The sequence below is a fragment of the Fukomys damarensis genome, unplaced genomic scaffold (assembly GCF_012274545.1).
Source record: "Fukomys damarensis isolate Sample0158 unplaced genomic scaffold, DMR_v1.0_HiC HiC_scaffold_30, whole genome shotgun sequence".
Taxonomy (NCBI): Eukaryota; Metazoa; Chordata; class Mammalia; order Rodentia; family Bathyergidae; genus Fukomys; species Fukomys damarensis.
In genome coordinates, this window is record NW_022900942.1 from 59,650,976 (window position 1) to 59,669,438 (window position 18,463).

The 18,463-nt window shown below is 38.5% G+C and overlaps 1 protein-coding gene across 1 annotated transcript in view; it reads left to right on the forward strand.

Annotated features, from left to right (window-relative positions):
• Esco1 (establishment of sister chromatid cohesion N-acetyltransferase 1) overlaps positions 1-18,463 on the forward strand; it is a 40,995-nt gene that overhangs the window by 20,495 nt on the left and 2,037 nt on the right. Inside the window, exons 8-10 of the mRNA XM_033757378.1 lie at positions 10,330-10,419; positions 13,339-13,482; positions 15,492-15,679. Coding sequence (XP_033613269.1) covers positions 10,330-10,419; positions 13,339-13,482; positions 15,492-15,679 — 422 coding nt within the window. The remainder of the gene's footprint in view (positions 1-10,329; positions 10,420-13,338; positions 13,483-15,491; positions 15,680-18,463) is intronic.

The following is an 18,463-nucleotide window of genomic DNA, read 5'->3' on the forward strand; positions in this document are numbered from 1 at the left end:
TTCTTTTTTTTTTTTTTTTTTGAGACAAAGGCCTTGCTGTGTAGTTCAGGTGGCCTTGAACTCACTATCTAGTTCATGTTGGCCTCAAACTTGCAGTGATTCCCCTGCCTTAGCCTCCCAAGCACTGGGATTATAGGCATGTGCCACCACACCCAGCACCTTAGGAAAATTCTTAATTTCTGAGGGAAACAATAAACTAGTCCATGAGGAAGTAAGTATTCTGCTCTTCCAGGTTACCAGTGGAAGTTGAATTAAGCAAGAGTTGTAGTCCTCTCCTTCTAAAGATACTCTGATTCTTCTGCAGAACTACAAAGCACTATAGTAAGTAACCTAGGGAAGATTGACTTCTGTCCCAGCCAACCCCTGCTTCTACCCACCTAATGGAATAGAGCTAGGGGTTATCCTATTTTTTTTTTTGGTACTGGGGATTGAACTCGGGTCCTTGCACTTGCAAGGCAGGCCACCGAACTGCTGAGCTAAATCCCCGGCTATCCTACTTATTTTTGAAGCAAGGTCAAGAGAAGAAATTGAGTTTAGCAAATGGTTGTCCTTTGCTAGCGTCAAGATCAGTGTACTTTTCTTTGCTCTTACCACACGAAGGTGTACATAGAGTGTGCGGGAAAGCCTACTCTGGAGCACTGTGGCATCTTTCACAGTGTACATGGAGGTTGAAAACCAGGATGTCTGCCATGATCGGAGCTCTAGGTTTTGGGTTGTGGCATTAAAACATTGATTGTGTTTATTTTGTTGTGCCTTGTATTACAGACATTGAGCACTCGTAAGTGCGTCACAAAACAAATAATTTTATTTAATGCCCATTCTATCTATTATGTTTGCGTCTTGTTGAGAAAAATGTAGAAGTCATTTGGTGTTCTGGCTTTAATTTAATGCAGATTAAATGGGGAATGTTCAGGAATTAAAATAAAATTTTGTTCTAAGAACTTGAATCTATTTAAATAGAATAAGTTATAAACAATGGGGTTTACTTTTTAAATTTTAATTGAACATTCTCTAGAAAATAAGTACTTGTTCTTAAGGAGAACCGTTTTCTCTAGACAAATAATCATGCCAGTTAGAAACAAGTGATGTCTTACTTTCATAATATTAAACTAATATTTACATTATGTTGTCACAGTAGAAATTAATGTCCTGTGACACAGCCTGTTTTTGGTTGACTAAGGTATTTGTGTTTTCTTTTCCTTATCTTTTGTATCCTCATTGGTTGAGTTAGAGGAGAATTGCGAGATACTCTGTGTATGCTTTCATTTTACCCCATTTGCCTCATTGACACTGTTTAGGAGGTGATTTTGATTTTTCCTTTTTTTCCTTTTCCTTTTCCTTTCCTGTTCTGTTCTTTCCTTTAGTGGAAATTGTTTTTCCTTTTCCTTTCCTGTTCTGTTCTTTCCTTTAGTGGAAATTGACAGGAGATGATTTTTCCAAAAGAGATTAGGTGTCACCCGTGTTTTCCACGCTGGTCTCCAACTCCTGGGCTTAGCAGTCGTCTGCTTCAGCCTCCCAAGTAGCTGACAGTGTAGGCGCACACCACTCCAGTTGGCTTCAGGGAAATTAATTTTACCTGACTTAGTAGACACTGTTTTAAAAGGAGTCCCTTTTTGTTTGGGTTTTTGGTGCTATTTGGAACCCTGGGCTTTGTGCATTAGGCAGGTGTGTGCTTTACCCCAACCCCGGAAGTATTCTCGTAATGTTTCTGGTGGAGCCTGGACTCCCATTTAGACCTAGGAATTGCTGCAGTTTCTTTAGTGAACAAAAGCACCATTACCTAAGATGTGACTAGAAAGTAGGAAGAGTTCTCCATTGTCATCAGGCCAGAAATCTGTATTCTGAACTTTCAGTGATACTGAAAAAGGAATAATATATAGGCAGTATATGTCCTTGCCTTCAAGCTAAGGAACAAAATCTGATAGAAATAAAAAATTAACAATAAAAGATTTAAGTAACTCTTGGATGTTAGGTCTCCAACATCTGGCACCCCATTGATCACCAGGGTTGACTTGGCTGGCGAGGTGGGTGTGCCCTGAAGCTGCGTACACACTTGGCCGAGGTGGACAACCACCCCCAATAGAGGAGGGCTGTTTTCCTCGGTCATGGGTATACATGTAGCTGCGCTTCCCTGCTAGACCCTCCAGACAAGCCCTCAAGACTTAAGTTGCTAATATAGTACCGCTAAAGCAGGTGAAAACAACATCTTTTTGAGGAATAATGATTGGATTTTGTGTGCAGTGAACTGGGAAAACAGTGCAATCAAATCAAGATTATGATGCTTTTATTTTGAATGCTTTGTGGACTTCATTTCTGCTGTTTTAGATGTTGAAGGTTTCTGTTTATTTTTGTTTTTTGTTTTTTGTGGTACTAGCGTTCAACACAGGGCCTTCACACTGAACTGCATTCCTCGTCCCCATCCTCTTTAAAAAGTGTCTCAGGCCAGGCGTGGTGGCGCAGGCTTGTAATCCCAGCACTACCCCCTGGGGGTGTCCATCCTTCTGCTTTCTAGGCAGGTGTGGCACCACTGAGCTAAATCCCTGGCCCTGTTTTAAGAAATTTTTGAGACAGGGTCTTGCTAAGTAATTCAGAATGAGTTTGCACATGTGATTTTCCTGATCAGCCTCCCCAAATGCTGGAATTACTGGAGACTGGAGGCTGGGTTTATTTAGAGGGGAGAAACCAAGCCAGATCAAGGTATTTGGTCTAATTTTTGTTGATTTTTCCTTGATTAAACAAACTGAATGCTCTTGTAATATTGTGTTGAGATTTGAGAAATAGGGATTTGAATACGAAGCACCCAAGTTTACATTTCAAATTTTCAGATTTCTAATATTTTTTTATTTCCTTGTATTTTATATAGTTGGAACATTGTACATATAAATACGGAGTGGGAGTAATGCTTCCAGATATTAGAAATTTTGCTTTGGGATAGAGGGCTCTATGTGCCTTCATTATGAACTGCATAAAACATTCCTGTATTGTTTGTTTGTTTTTGGTACTAGAGATTGAACTTGGGACCTTGGGCTTGCAAGGCAGGTGGTGGAACCACTGAGCTAAATCCCTGGCCCTACATTCGTATATTTTTTAGTTTGCAAATCCTGGAGGGAGATGAGGGTGACCTGTGCCTTAATTAGTAGCAAATAAAAATCTCTCCAATTTCTTTTTGTACTTTCCCCTGTATCAGAAAATGGTGTCACCAGTTAGTGTGAGTCCCTTGCTTGTAGAGATAATGGAACTGAAGCACAAATTTGGAGAGAAAAAGCTTTAATTGGAGGGCAGGAGAAAAGATGGGGACAGGAGTCCAGCTTGAGTAGTAGCTAGGAGTGGGCACACTTTGATGAAGAGAATCCAACCTGTCCACCCGCAATGGCCAAGCCAGAGATTAAGGATTAGTTCAAGTGGCTGAGGTTTGGTTGATCATTATCTCAGCCCCCCTCCGCCTTTGTAGATTTGCAGGAATCCTCAGGCTTGTGGGTGGGAGGCTCCTGTAAGAAGACTATCTTTGTGACCAGTTTATTCGGGTGAGGCTCTTCTTTTTCTGGAATCCAGGTGATTTATTACAGGTTTAGGAAGACACAGGTGGCTTCTAAGCCTCTGCTCTAAGGCAGAGAGGGAAAGGAGAGAACGTATGGAACAGGTTGTTTAAAAGCTGGTAATCATGTGTCCCTGTGAATCTTGCAAATTACTTTTGTCCTTCATCTTGAAAAGGAGGATGAGATAGGTATGCTAGGAAAGGCTAGGAACATCTAGGGCTAACAAACTTTGTTCTGTCTACTTTTCCTAAGTAAGTAACATAACCTATATCCAAAGTTTTAAGGTAACAAAAGCACGCAAAAGTGAATCCCAGCTCTCTGGGGAGGCTGAGCCAGGAGGATCACAAGTTTGAGCCCTGCCTGGATGTTTTCTTCAACTTAGTGAGACCCTGCCTCGAAATTTAAAAGAGTTTTAAAAGGGATGGGGCTTTAGCTCAGTGTGAAAGTCCCTGGGTTGAGTCTCTGAAAAATAGTCAAGCTTTATTCTGCTTTTCGTTATCTGTTGGGCATTTTAGGCCCAAATGAAGAGTCATGGGTTATAGCAAAAAGTGGTTGTAAGTCCCAGACTGCCTCAGAAGACAACACTAATTGTGCTTTTAAAGAGTAAGAGGTGTTAATGGCCCAGGAGTTAGTTGGTCCTTTGTACCTAGGCTGTTTCTGACTGTCGCGATTGTGTCATTGGTGGTACCATTGTTTGCCTATTTCCTCAAACTGACAACTGTAGCATAATCTTTTAGGTGCGATTTTTCGGGGGGGGGGGTGTGCAGCACTGGGGCTCCACCCAGTGGTTCATGCATGTCAAATAAGTGGTCTCTCACTGAGCTGCATCCCCAGCTCTATTTTGAGATAGTTTCTAAATTACCTTTGAACTTGGGATCCTCCGTCTCAATTTCCTAAGTAGCTGCAACTCTAAGCATGTGCCACAGCTCTTGGCTAGAATGCCCTTCTTGATTACTTACTACAAAGTGGGTAACTTTGGTGTTGTGTGTGCCCTACTGGAGTAGCAGCTTCCTTGAAGCTGAGCCTTTGGAAGTATCTCATGCTAAGGAGCCCCTGCCAGGGAGCATATGCTCAGCCACCGTGCTCAGTTCAAGGACAGGCAAGTGATGAGTTTGAGTTCTTTTTCTCAAAATAAGTTAAACCAGAAGATTTCTGTGGGCTTTGCCAATTGCAGTATGTATTGATTTTCAATCATTGGGATTTATAAATATCTGTGTTACAAATGTCAGTGTTATAAATTTCTTTCTGAGGGTCAGGTACTTGTATATCTGATACAAGTAACCTTTCTATCACAGATAGTACGTCTTTTACCGTTTTACTTTCTCAAAGATCTTTCACATAATCTGTCTCCATTTAAATACTAATAATAGCAGTTTTCCCAGACATTTGCCACTTTTCTGTGGGCCTTGTTTCTTCTGTTGATTTAAATTTTTCTCATTAGAAATATGCTTAAAAGAGTGATAATATAGAGGGCCATAAAAATGCCAGAACCGCCGTAAAGACAACATGAATATACATGTTAGTGTGTTTAAGGAATGGAAATTAGCAAGCCTCTTCTCTGCCACTGCTGCAACATGCAGCCCCCTGTGACCCTAAACCCAGCCATGGTAAAGAAGCAGTTGAAAATAAAAGAAGACACTTTATTTAAAGATGGGGAAGGAAGAAAAGAGTTAACAGGAAACTATCCTGGACATTAGGGAGGATTTGGAAGTGAGTTAGTTATTTCTGGATCTCTTGTCTGCAGCTCCTTTTATTGAGATCCTTGGCTCACGTAGGCTCCTGGAGTCTGTTTGGCTCCCTACCCCCTGTGACCTTTCCCTGTTCTTTGGTGGAGGGTAAGATTATGGATGGGGAAGGGGAAGTTTGTGATTCTTTGGATCTACCTAGGAACTTCCCAGTCCTGAGTTCTTTCCTTGTCTTCCTAATTGCTTGAGTTTAGCCGCCTCTGCCCTTCTAATTGCTGGAGTCTGGCTGCAGAGGTCAGAGCTGTCTTGTTAATTTTTTTAGTATCCAGGGATTGACCTCAGGACCTTGAGCTTGTGTCTTATTAATTTTTAAGAAAGCCACAAGGCCTTCATCCTGTCTTTTTCCCTACCTACAGTGCCCCCTATTGTCCCTATATAATTTTATTTGAATTTCAGGAAACTGTATTGTTTGCACTGTGTAGTTCATGGAAATCAACCCCAGTAACTTTTAAGCTAAAGCCATCTTCAAGAATCTTCAGTGTTCTTTTACATTTTAATAATGAAGATTTTGAGTGACATTGGCTTATTTTAGGGTATTAATGCATTTATGATTGGGAATTAAAACCTATGTTCTGATAATCATTTCATTCACTTCATTTGGGTCTCTCAGAACCTTAATTTCTCCTAGGCCTCAAGGCCCTCCACATCATGACTCTTTGAAATGTATCTGTGACAATTTTCTTTAAATTCTCTTCTCTTTCTAAGCCAATTTGAATTGATGATTGTCTTTGGCACAGCTTACAATTTTCTTTTTATAAATGAGCAAACCCAAGTTTGGAGAGATTAGGTAATTTGTCCAGGGCAACGTGCCTCACAAGTAGCATTTTAGATTCAAATTTAGAAGTTTTTCCTGGCAAAATTTTAGCTTTATTGTTTTTGATACTGGGGATCAATTGTGTTTTGTTTTTTTTGAGCCAGGGTCTTGCTAAATTGTCCAGCCTAGGCTCAAACTTTGGTCTTTTTTTCTCAGTCTCCTGAGTAGCTGGGATCGCAGTGTGTCCTGTGTCCAGCTCTTCTTGGTGTTTAGCATATTATTTATTCACCACTGTGCTGTACTGCTTAGATTATGGTTTGCACATACGGTGTGTGAACAGTACGTATTTCCCGAATTCACTTTTAAAGTTTAATAGCATTTAAGACTTTCAACACTTCAAACATCAACATGGTCAAAGTAGACACACATCTTTTCAATATTGTTAGCATAAAATTATTTTTGCTAAGAAATGTCTGAAACAGCATTTAACATGTTCCTGCCCGCTTGTACCACTGGCACATGCATGACTGTGCTGTTGGCAGGTGGCATGAACCATCAGGGGAACAAGCACGACTGTCCCATTGGGCAGCAGGGGTCAAGTGGTAGGTGCACAGCCCTATCATGAACATGCTGAAGCCATCTGTTTGGAATAGTTACCTACATTAACATTTTTATCACATTCTTTGATTAAAATAAAGATACACATAAGTTGAAAGAAAAATAATTGAAATCACTGTGCCATCACCGTTGTTTTTATTTTGGTGACTTCAAAGCACATATAAATATTTACATTTAAAAACCACTCAACAGTTGGGCGTGGTGGCGCACATCAGCACCTGGGAGGCTGAGGCAGGAGGATCACTGTGAGTTCAAAACCAGCCTGGCCTACATAGTGAGTTCCAGGTCAGTCTCAGCTACATAGTGAGACCCTGTCTCAAAAAACCAAAAAAACAAAAACAAAAAAATTCAACAAATTATTTTTTTCAAGAGTTTTAATTTATTTTTCTGCAAGGGCTTATTCTTTCTATATGGGGTATTGTTAGAGCATATGACTAAGTATATGAATTTTTATAGTGTAGAAATTTTTTTGTGTCTTTGAGACAGGGCCTCACTATATATTTTAGGCTGGTCCTGAACTGACTGTGTAGTTCAGGCTGGCCTTGTGGCAATCCTTCTTTCTCAGCCTCCTGTGTGCTGGGATCACTGGTGTGCACCACCACACCCAGCTATGACTAAATGTTAGAAGAATTTATTTTATTTTATTTTTGGAGGTTTAAGATTTTAAAAGTAGATGATATTTAATCCCAAAGACACTTTGTGCTCTTGTTGGTATCACTACTTTTCCTCATCTTTGACTTAACTACTGTGCTGATTAGTTTTGCATTTATTTTTTTTCTTCTCAATAAATGGTAATTGAGCAGCATTGGGCTTTTGGTAATGGGTGATTTGAATTTCTTAGATAAAATTAAAATTCTCTCTCTGTCTCTGTGTGTGTGTCTGTACCGCTCATGTTTCTGTCTGTCTGTCTGTGTCTTTCTCTTACACAAACACACACCCCTCCCCACCTTCAACAATTACCAGTTTATGCACAGATGTCTTCCAACCTTTCCAATTATTTTAAACCCCCATAGAACATTTTCACTTTAATAGCTAATTCTAAATGATGATGATTATTTGTTGAAGCTTGTAATGGTTTAAAGAATATAACTGCACCTTTAAAAGTGAACCAGTTTGTTTAAAATCAAGGATTTCATCAGGGATGGAAACTCCCCAAATGTCTCACAGTCCTCTGTGCTGTTTGTTGTAAGTGAGGCTCGTGTACAGGGTGGATAGGTCTCCTAGTCTCTTCTGTTCTAAAGGTACTCCATGTGTATATATTTTGCTTTCAAAATTTGATTTTTTAAAAAAGTGAGTGTTGCCTTTACTTCAGGTAATATGTATTGTCATTCAACCTTTTGTGAAAGTGACTAGTATGAACTTTTAATGTGGAGGTGTAATTATACACACCTAATGTGCATATCTTAAGTGATGATTTTGGTAGTTGTATACATCAGTGTGTCCATACTAAGAATATTTTGTATTCAATTGTGATTTCTCCTCTTTTTCTTTCCTTTTTCTTAAGGGGGAATGGTGTAGCTGGGTATTGAACCTAGGCCTTTACACTGAGCTAAATCCTCATCTCTTTTTACTTTGTATTTTGAGACAAGGTCTCTCATAAGTTGTCCCAAATTGTGCTCAAACTCATGATCCACCTGCCTCGTCCTCCTAGACAGTGGGATTGCAGGAGAGTGCTATCATGCCTGTCTGTGATTTGTTTGTGGGGCAGAGGGGGATTTTTAAAATCAGGAAAATCACTTTCATTCTTTAGAGTAAAACAAGAAGAAGAAATGAATAACCATTACTTGCTATTAGAAATATAGACTAGGGGGCTTGCTTGTAGTTTAGTGATAGATAAAGTGCATTGCACCAAAACTAAAACAAAACACTAACATCAAAAACAAAAAGTACTTCTCCTGAGAATATATAAAGCCTTTTGCTTTTTAGCAGCCAAAAGTCAATTAAGAAAGTTTAGTTTTTGGGAAATACTGCTTGCTAAGAGAGAGATGTGTAACATATTAGAAATAATGGTGAGAAGTGTAAATGGACTACATTGATATTTGTAGCTTTGTAGAAAAATTGTGGCTGTATCGTTATTCTTTGGAATTGTATGCATCCTTCTCCACACCCTCTACCTCTGTCCCAATTTCAAGCCACACGTGGACTTCTGCTCTTCTAAATCCTCTAAAATGTGAGTTGTGAGAGTTGAGACCAGGAAAGTACTTGCTTTCTAGTTCTTTGTGGAATTTATAGTTTGATTTTTTTTTTCTTTAAGTGAAAAAGTCTTCATTTTCATTTTCTGGAAAAAGGGTTCATTTAACAGCCTTTCCCCAAAGTAACACCTGTACAAATTCCTCTTAAAAGAGGTGATTTTTTTTAATGCCTTTAAAAAGTTGTGTACTTTTATTCAGATTTGTGTATGTTTTAGATTGTTTATATGAAAAAAGGACTTCTGTGACTTGTTTCTGTTCCATTTCAAATCTTGCAAACATGATTTTACCGAACATAATTTTAATCACTTGAATTTTACATTTTCTTTGGATAATCTATTTGTAAAAAAAATTTGGCTTTTAAATGTTTTAACCTAAATTATTACATACATACCAAGCTTGATACTAGAATTTTTTTACTCCACCTAGGATCCTGCCCCCCGCCAAATCATTAAGAAAACCAATTTCCTCTTGGACTTGCTAGAACATATGAAAATTTTAGTTGCCTTTTTCTTGACCTTATTGAGCTCTTGTATTCTTAGAAGAAACAGATATTGAAAAAAAAAGATTTTTTTTCTAATAGAAGGCCTTTTTATGTAAGGTGGGTTGGGTGATGAAACAGCTAGTTAAGCTCATTCCTTCTGTACTTATTTTGAACTTCAAAGTTCCTAGTTTTAACCTCTGGTTCAGTCCCATCTTACTAGATTTAAGTGGCTTTTGTTTTGTTTTGTTTTTTCATGCAGGTTCTGCTCATTAATCACCACGAGTGTGGATCTGAAGAAGAGTTTATTACCTCTCTTTTTTTGAGTATGTTTAACTTCAGATACACACAACGTAGCCTCTCCTTCCCTATTAGATTCTTAGAAGGTAGTTATGTTTTTTATAGTCTCCTTCTTGTGGCTTTGATAGTTGTGATCAATAAAAATAAAAACTATTCCTTTCATACTGGGCTACTGCATGCAAATCAGTTCATTTTAAACCTCCTGGAGGTCTTTGGCATGCCAGACATAAAAAAAAACTATGAGTGTTTTACTGCATGCAAATCAGTTCATTTTAAACCTCCTGGAGGTCTTTGGCATGCCAGACATAAAAAACTATGAGTGTTTGTGGAGGTAACCATGTTCCAAAGAAATCTGAAAGTTTAATTCTTCTGTCAAGAATCTGGGAGAGTTATCCTTTAGGTTCTGACTTTAAGGGGCTTGCTTTTGGTGTGTGGTTTTCAAAATTCATTTTAAAATGGGAGAAGATAAATTGGACATTTTTGTGGTATTTAGATATATCTGAATGAGTGATAAAAATTAGCTTGCATTGTGCTTATTGTATGCCTAACAGATGATTTATCATGCTTATTAAATATTAATGAGCAAAAAATTAATGAGCATATATTTTTTATATTTGCAATTTTTTAGATAAATTAATATATTTTTCCTCTTGTACATTGCTATAATAAAATAAGATACACAAATTCATTTTTCTTTCATATGTAGGGCTGGAAAAAAGAAAGGATTCTGGCTGAATACCCTGATGGCAGGATAATAATGGTTCTTCCTGAAGACCCAAAGTATGCTCTGAAAAAGGTAACTTTCCAGTGAAATTTCATACAGAACAGTTTAATGTCAGTGTCAAGAAGATAACATGTTCCCGGGCTGGGGATTTAGCTCAGTTGTGCCGCCACCTGCTTCGCAAGCCCAAGGTCCCGAGTTTGATCTCCAGCACCAAAAAAAAAAGATACTATCATTTCTGAAAACAAGAAATAAGTATTTAAAAACTACCACTCATTTTAGAAATTAAAGTAATCCTTGTCACAAATCCAGAATATGTGAAATGATTTTTAAAATGAATTAATTATTGCCTGGTATTATCAGTAATTCAGATGATTAAGTAGAAGGCGTGCTAGTTAATGAATAATGTCAAGCAATCTTAAGAATTAGAATTAAAGTTAAAAGTTGAGGGCTGAAGAAGTACCAAATGTTAGAATGCATGCTTATGGAGAAACCTTGGATTAAATGTCCACACAAAACAAAAGCTGGACCTGGTGACACACATACCTAATTTCAGCACTCTGGAAGGCTGAGGCAGGGGAATCACAAGTTTGAGCCCAGGCAGTATGGAGGACCTGGGTTCAATCCTCTGTACTGCCCCCAGAAAGAAAAAACTTCATAATAGTAAACTTAATAGAGTTAAAATTTTCATTCTAAGCATACGTTTTCTGAATAAAGCTTATTGCAGAAGGATACTTACCAATAGGTCATAGTGAAGATGAAACTAAACAGGAGGTAATTGTATATTTTTTGAGAGAAAAATATACCTCTCCATTCAGCACTACAATGTAGGAAGGTTACAGTTTCCTCTTGTCTTTTTTTTTGTTTTTTTTTTGTTTTTTTTTTTTTGGTACCGGGGATTGAACTTGGGTCCTTGCACTTGCAAGGCAGGCCACCGAACCACTGAGTTAAATCCCTGGCCTTCCTCTTGTCTTTTGTCAGCCAGGTCTTATTTTAGCCTGCGGGTCTGTACTGAAAGGGCTCAGAAAATTGACTGCTGAGAGATGAGCTACCAGAGAGGTAATGAATCCTAGAAGTAGTTAGTCCCACAGGGTGGCTCAGAAGTCAGGAGTGGTAAGAAAAACTTATTTTTAAATATCTCAGGCTCGTCATACATAGCTCAGTGGGAGAGTGCTTGCCTAGCATGAGTGAGGCCCTGGGTTCTGTTTTCAACACTGCAAAAGTAATAAATAAAAATAAATAACATTTTCAAATAATGCACTCAGTATGTTTTTACTCAAACTCTGGCTGATTTTTCAGAAGTACTTCATAATGTAAGCAGCAGGTCCAGTTGTCTGCCTGAAAAACATACATTAACGTGTGTCCAAAATGGCTGGAAACAAAAGAGAAGTAATTTATTTACTGTACTTTTTTAGGTTAAGTTAGACCTCTTTAAATTTAGGAATATTTCAAAAGGAAGTTAAAGGAGAACCACCTATTATGTAGCCAACGTTCAACTTAAAATAGAAGTTTCTTCTATGGTTCTGGATTTTTCAGATCCCCTGTATTTCTTTTTTCTTTTATTTTGGTACTAGGGGTTGAACTCAGGACCTTGTGCTTCCAAGGCAGGCACGGTGCCACCAAGCTACCTCCCTGGCCCACCGGATCCCCTGTATTTGTGACTGTAGATCCCAGATGCCCAGATCCACCGCCTGCTACCACTGCTTCGTGGTGTCAGTCATAGCATTTGGCAGGCCTTCTTGTATTCCAAACATTGATCCTTGCACCAGGTAGAATAGTGACTGACTAAAGAAAAGTATGGAATTTTTGGAATTCCACCTGTTACTCAGAACACAGGGTGGGGAACTTTGCTATATTATCTTGCATAGCAGCCAGACTTGTCTTACTAAGAATCCTTTCAATTAATAGTTTCCTCATTTCAGTTTCTCAGGGCAAAATCTTGATTACTTATATATAATTCAGTGTATTACTAGTTGGTAACCCAAAGTAAGTTAAAAATGTAAAATCTAGGGAATTGTGAGTACCAGCTTTTGGAACTGGCTGAGTTGTAGGGTCTAAGGATTAGGAGGACTTGAGTTCTCATCGCGGAGTAAAGGATGTGCTAACAGTGTTCTGCATGCCACAGGCATGGACACCGAACCCATCTTAGGGCTTATTTGCATTTCAGACTTAAGTGACCCAAGTGTGTTTATTGGGTTTAGCCTTTGCCGTGTTTTCTAACTGGGGAAGGAACTAATGTGTGTGTGCTTAGCAAGCTAACTTCAAGTGCTTCCAAAGTTTGACTTTGGCTAGTTTTAAGGTAAACTGAAAGAAGCACAACTTGATGCCATGTGAATATTTTGGGCTTAGATCTGTGCTCCCTGATTTTCTAGATGCCTAATATCTGACATGGGAGAATTACTTTGAGTTTTATTTTTTTCTGTATGTAATGAGAGGAACTGTAAACCTCCAAGGAATGTTGAATTTACATGAGATAAGGTTTGTCTGGTTTTGCTCTGTTTTGGTGTTTTGTTGAGGGGAGGGGTCCTATATGTCCAGGCTGGCCTCAAACTCATGATGCTCTTATTTTAGCCTCCCACGTAACTGAGATTGCAGGTGTGCGTGGCTGTGCTCAAGTTCTATGGATTATGTCTGACCCACATATGGTTTGTGAGTTTCTTTCCTCTATGTCCGTATTTATTTCACTTCTAAGATACTGGTTAAGGCTTGGAAAGAGAAGTGGTGTAGGAAGCCTTAATGTTCTTATGAGGTTTGTGTAGGAGCTCTCACCCTATCTCTAGACTGCTGGATATAGCATTGATCTGTTCTTCCCTCATTTTGCAAAGTGGTTACCTATGGCTTAGAAAGCACTTAGTTATTGACTAGTAGTCATCCAGGGCTCTTTAGAAGATATCTTACTTGGAATATGTACTCAACTTACTGAACTAAAATATTATGTTTTTACATAGATGAACAATGCTTTCATTGCTTAAAAACTTACTCTTTATTTGGCAGGTTGACGAGATTAGAGAGATGGTTGATAATGATTTAGGTTTCCAGCAGGCTCCGCTAATGTGCTATTCCAGAACTAAAACACTTCTCTTTATTTCTAATGACAAAAAAGTAGTCGGCTGCTTAATTGCAGAACATATCCAATGGGTAAGTGACTTTTTATTTTTATTTATTGTTTTGTCTTTTTTTTTTCCAGATAGTCTTGCTGTTAGTTCAGGCTGGCCTTGAACTCATGGCAGTCCTCCTGCTTCAGCCTCTCAGGTGCTGACATTACCTGCATATGTCATGCCCTGTTATGACTTTTTAAAAAGTGCCCATAAATAGTTTGTTGTTTAATGACTTTATCTTATAATCATGAACAGTATAGTTCTGATAAATTGTCTACATTTTAGGTAAGGAAAAGTATGAACACAAGAATTCCGGCATGTGTATTTCTTTTTCAACACATATTACCATTGGGATAAGTCTGCAGATTAAAAAATACTGTAGGAGTTTGTTTATATGATGGAAACCACTGTGATGGTGACTAACAGCTTACCACTTCTTTGGTTGAGATTTAGATGAGTGGCTGGCTTTTGTTGAGGCAAATTGTACAAAAATCAGAGAGTAGGGTCACAATAAGGGATATGTTACATTATGAGTGCTTCATGTACTTGAGAAGAACCTAAGAAAACAAAATCTTCTCGACTAATCACTCTTGTTTGGAGACATATCCAAATTTTTTTTTTCCCCAAGCCAAGTGCTTGCTCTTGAATTCAGTGTATATAACATATGACTACTTTTCAGTTGGCTGTGTAGCATATTAATAGCTGTCTGCAAATGTATGCCTCATCACAAAAACTCTTAATAAAGTAAAAAAATCCAAACAAATTTGCATGAGTGGGAAAAAAGCAAGATGTATTATGTACAGTACAAATTACCTATGATGAATATTATCATGTATATCTATAATGTACCAATAAAATAAAAATGCTACAAAACTATGAGTTTATTTCTGTAAGGTTACATGTTTTTAAAATTCATTGTGAGGGCCGGGGATTTAGCTCCGTGGTTTCACAGCCTGCCTCACAAGCGCAAGGACCCGAGTTCGATCCCTGGTACCCCTAAAAAAAAAGTCAGTCTGAAATTGTGTAGTTCTTCCATATATTGGTATGAGAAATGTGGTTTTAAATAAATAGCTAGTAAGTAGTTTTGGGTTATAATATAAAATGACTGCGTCATAGAAGTTTACTGTAGTGAGATTGAGTTAATTTTCTGTAGTACAAATCATTGTTTTTAAATTTCTGTTCCACCTTGTTCTAAAAATGACACAATGTGCTGGCTTTGGCAGTACATACACTAAAAATGACGCAAGGCAGTTTTAACTCTTAATCGTGTTTTCTAAAGGGCCGAGGATTTGGCTCAGTGGTTCCGCTGCCTGCCTTGCAAGCACAAGGACCTGAGTTTGATCCCCAGTACCAATAATTGTGTTTTCTAGGTGCTTTTAAGTGTTGTGTTTTTGTTCCTTTAAGAGGCCAGTCATGTCTTTGATAGCTAGGCTGGCAGAAACGATACTTTTTTTTTTTTTCCCCAGGGATTGAATTTAGGACCTTGTGCTTTTGAGGTAGGTGCAGAACCACTGAGCTAAATCCCCGGCTCGATACATGTATTTTTTTGGACAGTATTTATTCTTTCATTTTAAAAAGATGAGAGTGTAAGGAAAGGGTCTTTTTAAATTCATGATTTCTGTGCTATCCTTACTAGTTCTTGCATAGCTATTAACCCAAGACTTGTGCAGGCTGTCATAGGATCAGTTAGTGCTGCCCAGTTCTGCTGACCATGTGTTTTTGCTGGTCTTTAGAATGCAGATGAAGAGAACTAAGGTTTGGTCCCTGTCATCAGCCCCTGGGATGGCGAGATGCTTTGTACAGTTACCTTGTCTAATCTCTAGACAGGAGATTTTGGATACCCTGAACTACTGGTGAAGAACTAACTCATAGCTCAAAGGAGTGAAGTGACTTACTCGTGGTCACAGAACAGAACGGAGATCTAGATTTGCCCATTTCCTGAAAATGAGGGTGAAAGCTTTGATCATGATGTCTTCAACTAGTGCAGTTCTAGGCAGTTGCCAGTTAATATTCTCACTTTAACCATTTCCCAATTTTGACACTTCTCAGGGCTACAGAGTCATAGAAGAGAAACTTCCAGTTACCAGGTCAGAAGAAGAAAAAGTCAGATTTGAAAGGCAAAAAGCCTGGTGCTGCTCAACACTGCCAGAGCCTGCAATATGTGGGATCAGCCGCATCTGGGTGTTCAGCATGATGCGCCGGCAGAGGATAGCGTCTCGCATGATCGAATGCCTGAGGTGCGCGATGTCCTTCTTCACAGCGTTCGCAGTGGTGCAGGATTTCAGCTGAGCTTTAAGTACATAGAGTGGCAGTGAAGCTGATCAGAAATTAAAACTTTACTACAAATTTTGCATAAGATTATCCGTGTATTTTTGTGTGTGAAGTTGATACGAGGAAGAAAGCACCGTAGATTAAATATGAAACGATTTTGTCTTAATTTGTATCATTAGGCCATTGTAACCCACTTCAGGCACTGTTTGATATTGGAGAATTTTAAACGGAAACAGAAAGTTTCTGGAAGTTCAGCTTTTAGAGAAATGTATTTTAAGAATGTTGAAGTATTTGTAAACTGTTGCATTAGTTTTTTTTTAATCACTTAATTGTTTATCGGGTATAAAGAGACAAGAACAAATTGTGAGGGTCTTATTTTTTTCCTCTTTTTTTTTTTTGAGACAGTGCCTTGTTGTGTATCCCTGACAATTCTTCTCAGCCTCCTGAGTCCCGAGTGCCAGGGTTAGAGGCATGTACCTCCATGCTGGGCTAGGTTCTGGATTGTGCTCTGTAAAGCACCTTCCATAAAAGATTGGCGGGGGATTCAGCAGTTGGTATTTTTCTGTTTTTGCTTATAGAATCTTTGTCTACTGTTATCTGTAGGTGTAGCCTTCAGAATAATCTACTGTTATGAGGGAGATCCCAAGGCTTAAAAGTCTTATTAGATCCTTGTTAAGGATCTGTCCCCCTTAGTTTATTAAGAAGTTATGACCCAGACTAGCTCAGATCACCCCCACTCTTTTCGTGATAAAAGGAGGGTCTGCTTTTAGCTCTTTCAGAGCTAAGCCTGGAAGATGAGCTAATGAAATACCTAATAGTCCTAGCCAGGCATGGTGGTGGTGGTGCATGCCTGTTACCCCAACATTCTAGGAGGCGGAGGCAAGTTCAAGTCCAAATTTGCAACTTAGTCTCAAAAAGGACTGAGGGAAGTTCAATCCCCAGTACCAAAAAAAAAAAGGATTGACGGGGAGGCGGGAGAGGGGATTGTAATGAAAAGACTAGGAGGGTGTAGCTTCGTGTCAGGACTCCCCAGTACTTCAAGCAAGCAAACAAAGTGGAGAATATTGTCTGTTCTTTAAATTTTCAGGCAACTATAAGTGGCTCTAGTTTGTTTATTTTTTAATTGTTGTATATTCTGTTTGATAGTGAATAAGCTTTCTGTTAGAACAAATAGTTTCTCCTTTTATCACTTACTGTTTGTTCCTTCTTGTATGGTCTTTTATTGTTACTTTCTTGTGAAGATTACAGTGTGAAAATTCGATTAGCACAGTGTAGTGTGGCTAAATTTAACAAGTTTCTTTTTAATAACGGTATTACTGAGATGCGGTCGTGCACCATAAAATCTGTGTTTAAAGTTGATCATCCAGTGGGTTTGATTTATTCTGAAGATAGCCCCCCTGTCTCCTTTGAGGGCATTTCCTCCAACCCCGCCCTCGCGCCCCATGACCCTGTTCCGGTTAGCAGTGACTCCGTTTCCCGTGTCCTCTCTCAGCCCTGCAGCTGCCAGTCCACTTTCTGTCTCAATGCATCTGCCTATTCCAAGCACTTCACGTGCTCGTAAATGGAATCCTGTAATATATGACCTTTTGTGAATGATTCTTTCACGGAAATGTTTTTAGGTGTCATCCATATTGTAGTGTAATATAATTGTGCTTCATACTTTTGTTTACTGCCAAATAATACAACACTGTGTGGTCAAACCACATTTTATTTATCCATGCATCAGTTTATGAACATTTTGGTTATTTTTACTTGGTGGCTGTTGTGAACAATACCTCTTGTGAGTATTGATATACACATTTTTGTGTGAATGTATGCTTTTCTTTTTTTTCTTGGCTCTATCTTCAGGAGTGGAATTGTTGGGCTGTGCTGTGGCTCCGATTCTTCACATCGTTGTCTTCACTGGTTATTGTCTTCCCTTTCTTTTAAGCCATCCTGGTGGTTAGGAAGTGGTAATTCATTGTGGTTTTGATTTGTACTTCCCTAATAACTAACACTGACCATCTTTTCTTTTCATGTGCTTATTGTTGGCCACATCTATCTATCTATCTATCTATCTATCTATCTATCTATCTATCTATCTTCTCAAGCAATGCCTATTTAATTAAATCCTATGCCCATTTAAAATTGTGTTTTAAAATTCCTTTCCTTATTTACTTGCATAGCTCTTTATGTGTTCTGGATACAAGACCCCAGCCAAATATATGATTGGCAAGTATTTTTTTTACCATTTTGTAATTCTTTTTATTTTTTTTTCATGATATCTTGACAGAAGTATTTTTTGTTTTGTTTTGTTTTTGGTACCAGGGATCAAACTTAGGACCTTGCGCTTGTGAGGAAGGTGGCAACACCACTGAGCCAAATCCCCGGGCCCAGAATTTTTTTTTTTTTCGTACCAGGTATTTAACTTGGGGTCCTTGCATTTGTGCTGCAGGTGGTGGAACTACCAAGTTAAATCCCTAGTCCCAGAAGTTTTTAATTTTGATCAAGTCCAATTTGGTTTTTGTTTTTTTTTTCTTTTTCTTTTGTTACTTCTGTTTGTCATATTTAAGAAAGCTAATGTCTGATCTGTGGTTACAAAGATTCATACCTATGCTTTCTTCTGACAAATTGTAGTTTTAGTCCCTACATTTAGGTCTTTGATCCATTTAGAGTTCATTCTTGTTTGTGATGTGAGATACCAAATGTAGATAACTCTTCTTTCCAGTGTGGATGTCCTGTTATTCTAGCACCAGTTGTTAAAAGGACCA